At 40.8% G+C, this 5647-nt stretch overlaps 1 protein-coding gene across 1 annotated transcript in view; it reads right to left on the bottom strand.

Annotated features, from left to right (window-relative positions):
• Positions 1-3901, bottom strand: part of BTBD16 (BTB domain containing 16) — a 104920-nt gene extending 101019 nt beyond the window's left edge. Inside the window, exon 1 of the mRNA XM_027839814.1 lies at positions 3804-3901. Within this exon, the coding sequence (XP_027695615.1) occupies positions 3804-3901 (98 nt within the window). The remainder of the gene's footprint in view (positions 1-3803) is intronic.
• Between the last annotated feature and the right edge of the window lie 1746 nt (positions 3902-5647).

The raw sequence follows: 5647 nt of genomic DNA, 5'->3' as shown, positions 1-5647 counted from the left end.
CACCTGCAGGGGTGTCTGGTAGAGCTCCTAAATTGTACTGCAGTGTGTCAAGCTCAAAACCAGGCCATTGCTGGGGAGATCTGTCCATGATCATGTCCAAGAGAGAAGGAAATCACGGCAAGATAATACAAGACAGACTTGCAAGGAAGAGCAACATGTGGTTGCAGGGATAAGGTAGCCGTGGCACATTAGGTCTGTTTGCTCCCTGAATCCCATTATGAGAGCTACTCTGAAGAATGTGCTCTACTACTAGGCTCCCCTACAAGTCTGGGAATGACCCACATCTCTGGTGGCTGGACTCCCATACATTGGGCCAGGGGTGCCCAATCTTTTCCTTTTGGGAAGAAAGGGGAAGGAGGGTTGCTTTTTCTTATTTTAAAATAATATTTTCTATTATGAACTTAATAAACATCAACAAACAAGAACACTTCGTATACAAAGAAAAACAAAAGGAAAAGGAATTGAATATGAAATTGTGAACTTCTGTTACATGTAATTTGATTTTTCTCCTCTATGTTCAGTTTTTTTAAAATTCAAATATAACATGGCATTTCCAACACTGCCTGCTGTTCTCTTCTGTTTATTTTTAAATAAACAGAGGTGAAGGAAGAGAAGGGAAAAAAACATTTATTAAGCACTATTATGTGTGAGTCAGTATGCTAAGTGCTTTATAAATGTTTTCTCGTTTGATCCTCACAACCACCCTGGGAGGTTTATTATCCCCATTTTGCAGTTGAGGAAACTGAGTAAGATAGAGATTAAATGACTTGCCTAGGGTCACAAAGCTAGTAAATATCTGAGGCTAGATTTGAACACAGGTCTTCTTGACTCCAGCAAGCCTATCCACTGCACCCTCTAGCTGCCGTTGACAATGCCATTGCTGCCAATCATACCATTTTTTTCTGTTTTCTTCCTTTTTTAGGAATTCTCCTCCATTCCCCTTCCTCCACAGCATGGAAGTGTGTCCCCTGGACTGATGGCATGGCAACATGGAAAGAATACTGAACTAGGCATCAGACTTGGCTTCTAGTATTGCTTTATGATGAAAAGAAATGTGTGACCTTGGGCAAGTCCTTCTCTGGGATTCATGTCCTCCTGTGTAAAATGAGGGGATTGGACAAGATGATCTCTGAGGTCTCATAAATCTCACATTCTGTGACTCTTGCTCTAGTTATTTCTTAACGTCGATCCCTGTATACCATACTTCTCAACCTTTTCTCCTGTATTTCAACCATTCATCTCAACCATCTCAACCTCTATCTGTACAGCATGAGTCTAGCCCATCACTCACTGATGCCCCTCTTTCCTGGGAAACTCAGCGATGTTCTATCTAGTAGGCCAAGGGTCATAGGCTCAAGGTCTCATAGATTTAGAGTTGGGAGGTGCCTTAGAGGCCATTTAATCCAATATCGTCATTTTTACAGATGAGGAAACTGAGGCCCTGTGAGGTTAAATGACTTGTCCTAAGTCACATAGCTACTAGCTGCTGCTGCTACTACTTACTACTACTATTATGACCACCACCACTATTATTACTAGTAAGAAAATCAAATTGATTTCATCTTGTAATTGATTCTATTCTGTACCAACCACCAACATTTGGTATAACTGCTAAGTCACATTTCTTTATCTCTCAGTTAAGTTTAGAAATCTATAAGTTCAGTCTTCCTGTAGATCACTGTTCTATCTTTATGTCAAGGACACCTATTATCTCTGTACCACTAGCTGTCCTTGCGAGGCTACAGATGGACACAATCAATCAGCTTTTTCTATCAACAAAGAGGAAGAAAATCTCATCCCTCCCACCAATAAAAACCAGATGACTTAATCCTATGTCCTGCCTATGTACTGTTCAATTTTTATCCACTTTCCTTAAACCATAAGGAGTCTTATAAACCCCACTTCAGAGTCTTTTGGCTTGCTTAGGAGTTATAGACCCTTTTTACTGGTAACTGCTAGCCTTACCAATAAATTGAATGAGCTTGGAACTTTGTTGCCTCAGTTTACCTTAATTACAATTGTGATAATAGGGAACATTTTTATAGATCTTGAAGGTTTGCAAAATGCTTTACAGGCATTGTTTCACTTGCTCCTCTCAACAACTCTGTGAGGTAGGTGTTATTATTAGCCCCTGAGGTAGGTGCTTTTATCATCTCCATTTTACAGATGAGGAAACTAAGGCTGAGAGAAAGTTAAGTGATTTGCCCACAGTCAGAAAGGTAATAAGTGTCTGAGGCAGGATTTGAATTCAGGTCTTTAAAGATGGAATCTGAATCCAGGTCCTCTGACTCCATATCTAGAGTTCTTTCTACCATACCAGACTTAGAGCTGAAAGAAAACTAGAGGCCATTGAGTCCAATTAACTCATTTTACAGATGAGGAAACTGAGGCACAGAATATCTAAGTGACCTTCCTAGGGTTACAGAACTAGTAAATATTTCAGATGAGATGGGAACTTGAGTCTTCCTGACTCCATCTATCTAACATCCTATCCATTATGCCACCAAGCAGGCCAAGCTGGGACTACCTTACTGCCCAAATAGCCCCAAAATATAATATTTCCACTCAAACACACTTTTGCCCTAGGAAATCACTGTAAAAAATGTGGAAAGGCCAACCGGTGCAAATGGCTGCCCTTGGGATCATAATATTTTGGGCAGAAAAACCCACCAATGTCACTGTTTAGAGTTAATTTCCATGTCTTGCCCTGCTGCTGGTATGTTGGTAAGCTAAACAAAGCAAGATATTCTATAGTTTTTGAAGACAACTTACTTGAGCCTGAAGGTTAATGGCAAGATCACTCACTAATCTAGCTCATTAATGAATAGATATAAAAATACATTACAATTATTTTTTAAAATCCTATTTCCTGCTATATTGAAGTCCGGGCTTATTTGTTCCTTCTTTTCCACATCTGAGTAACTGGAGAGAATAAAATGTGTTCCCCACAGGATATGCAGAGTAATGAGTGGGAATAGCAAGGAGGAAAGAGATCTGACAAAGGAAGAGGAAGGGAGGTGGTAAGAAAGTGTTGGCAACCAAGGAGGGAGAAAAGGCTTAGAAGTGATAGATGCTTTGTCCCCATCTAGGATCGGGGCAATGTCAGTGACTGACAGGTTCTAGAAGAGTGGCCATGCTGGCCTGAGCAAGTGGAGATGGAGAAAGTCAAACAGATGGTAGCCATATTCCTGTCCTTCCATTTAGGGTAAGCACAGATAGGACCTTATGGGAGAGGACATCTTCTTAGGGAAGCCCCATGGTTTCCCATTCCACAATTTGTGTTTCATTTCCTCTCTTTCAATAAAGCTTTATTACTAGTTACTCTGAACTGCTTGAAATACTAGTTATTTGCATAGTAGTTACTATGAGCTTCTTAAGGGCAGCTAGGTGGCGCAATGGATAGAGCGCCAGGCCTGGAGTCAGGAAGACTCATCTTCTTGAGTTCAAATCTGGCCTCAGACACTTATTAGCTGTGTAACCCTGGACAAGTCACTTTACCTTGTTTGCCTCAGTTTCTTTATCTATAAAATGATCTAGAGAAGGAAATGGCCAACTGCTTCAGTATCTTTGCCAAGAAAACCTAAATGTGGTCACAAAGAATTGGACACAACTAGAAAGTGACCGAACAACAAATGAACTACTCAGCTATAAGCAGAGAATCAGCTTCAGGAAACTGGGTAGAAAATAGAGAGCAACATATACATATGTTATTCCAGGTTCTGTGGATTGGGAGGGGAACTGTGAACCAGAGTAAGAAAAAGTCTTAAAGGGCATCTGGACCCTTTGGGTGATGATCCTCTTACCCAAGGATTCTCCTTGTATACTTCCTTGTGTAGCCCATATGGTCTCTGGGAGTCTTCATCACAAACTGTACTCCCAGTGGCGTGTACCAGGAGTTCATCTGTAAAATGAAGAAGATGAGGCTTGAAGAGTAGGAGTGACCTGCCCAAAACACATTGCTAACAAGTAGCAGATCTAAGATCAAAATCCTGATCCTTCATCTCCAAATCCAGAGCTCTCCCCATTCCATCAACTGCCTCCAACTAGAGAGCTGAGAATTTGAAGTTATTACTGAACGTTGCTAATGACCTTTCCTAAACCCTTCTACAATCTTGCTTCTCATTGGAGGAGTAAGGATAAATAAGAAAAGTGTGGGGGAGTGGGAAATATTTACGTAAGCATAATGTGATACAGGGTGTCCCAAAAGTCTAAGCCATTAAAACTTAAAATTGCATTAAGATATTTGGGACACCCTATATAAAGTGAGCTGAGGTTGTATCGGAAAAACCTCATTCTGAATGAAGGATCTAGAGGGAAATCAAAGATTTCATTAGTTATCTTGCTATTTATCCTAGCTACTCAATTTAAATCAACACAGATTGTACCTACTGTGTGCAGATAACACTGTGATAGGTGCTAAGGAAGTTACCAAAGTTATATAAGACAAGCTCCCCATCCTCATAGAGCTTACAGAACAGCAGGAAACCAAGATACAAACACAGATAACGTCAATAATGCTTGAGAAGTGCATTAGAGGGGTGCAAAGGGGTGGAATTAGGAAAGATTGAGTTAAAAAAAAAGATGGTATTTAAGATGAGCTTTTAGAAGATGGATGGGAATTCAATAAGGGAAACAAGAAGGAGAGGGCTTTGACTAAGTGTAAGCCTACAACAGCCCACTACATATAAAAGGCTCAAATCTATCCAGCTTGCCACCCTCCCTGACAACACAGCATACATTATTCTCCCATCCCAGCTTTCTACCTCTTGCATTGGGCACAGAGATCAAGTCAATCGTATCATCCCTTCTTGGAAGGGATTATCATTTAACTTCCCTATGACTCTATACAGGGGCTTCCCAGACCTAAACTATCTTCCCTTTCCACCCCTTCCCTATATATGTCATCTTCCCCTATTAGAAAGTATGCTTACCACTCCCCTGACAGAGAGGTGATCATGAAGAATGAACCTACCCATTTTTGGATAGAGCTAATATGGATATTTGTTTTGGTTGACCACGTAGATTTGTTACATGAAGGTTTGGTTTTTCTTTTTTGGGGGAGGGGAAATGGGAGGGAGAAAAAATAAAATTTAATTGTAAAAAGAAAATAAGTTTCATGTGGGTAAGACTGTCAAACATTACATAGTGATATCAGAAGAAAATGCAGGTTTCAAGGCTGGAGAAGGGGAGATAATGAACTCAGTTTTGGACATGTTAATGATGGGCTCTACAGAACTGTAATTACCCAACTTGTTGTAGTCATTGTCCCTTAGTTTTAAGAGAAAATATCTGAAAGGCCACCAAGGGAGGAAAGCAGTGAGCAGAAAGAGTTCTTACTGAAACGTTCATGAAAACATACCTCATTAAGAGCTAGACATCACAAAGGGAGGGGAGACAATTTATCTAGTTTTTAACACCATGTCAAGGACTCCTTTAGGACTAGGACAACAGGTAGGCAGCACGATACTTGCCCGGGCCCATTGGTGTAGAAAGAAGGGTATCCAGTTACTATGAGTCCTGGGGGTGAGGCCAAATCAAAGGTGTCAGGATGAACCAGAGGCATGAGCAAAGTTGGGCATCTGAGCAGACAGATAGACACCTCCAAGCCAGGCAGAGCACAGAGGTTGCTTAGTTAGTATCAGGTTTG

This window comes from Vombatus ursinus, unplaced genomic scaffold (assembly GCF_900497805.2).
Source record: "Vombatus ursinus unplaced genomic scaffold, bare-nosed wombat genome assembly UNPS02014833.1, whole genome shotgun sequence".
Taxonomy (NCBI): domain Eukaryota; kingdom Metazoa; phylum Chordata; class Mammalia; order Diprotodontia; family Vombatidae; genus Vombatus; species Vombatus ursinus.
Note: the sequence above shows the minus strand (reverse complement) of the source record. Positions and strands in the feature narration are given on the sequence as shown.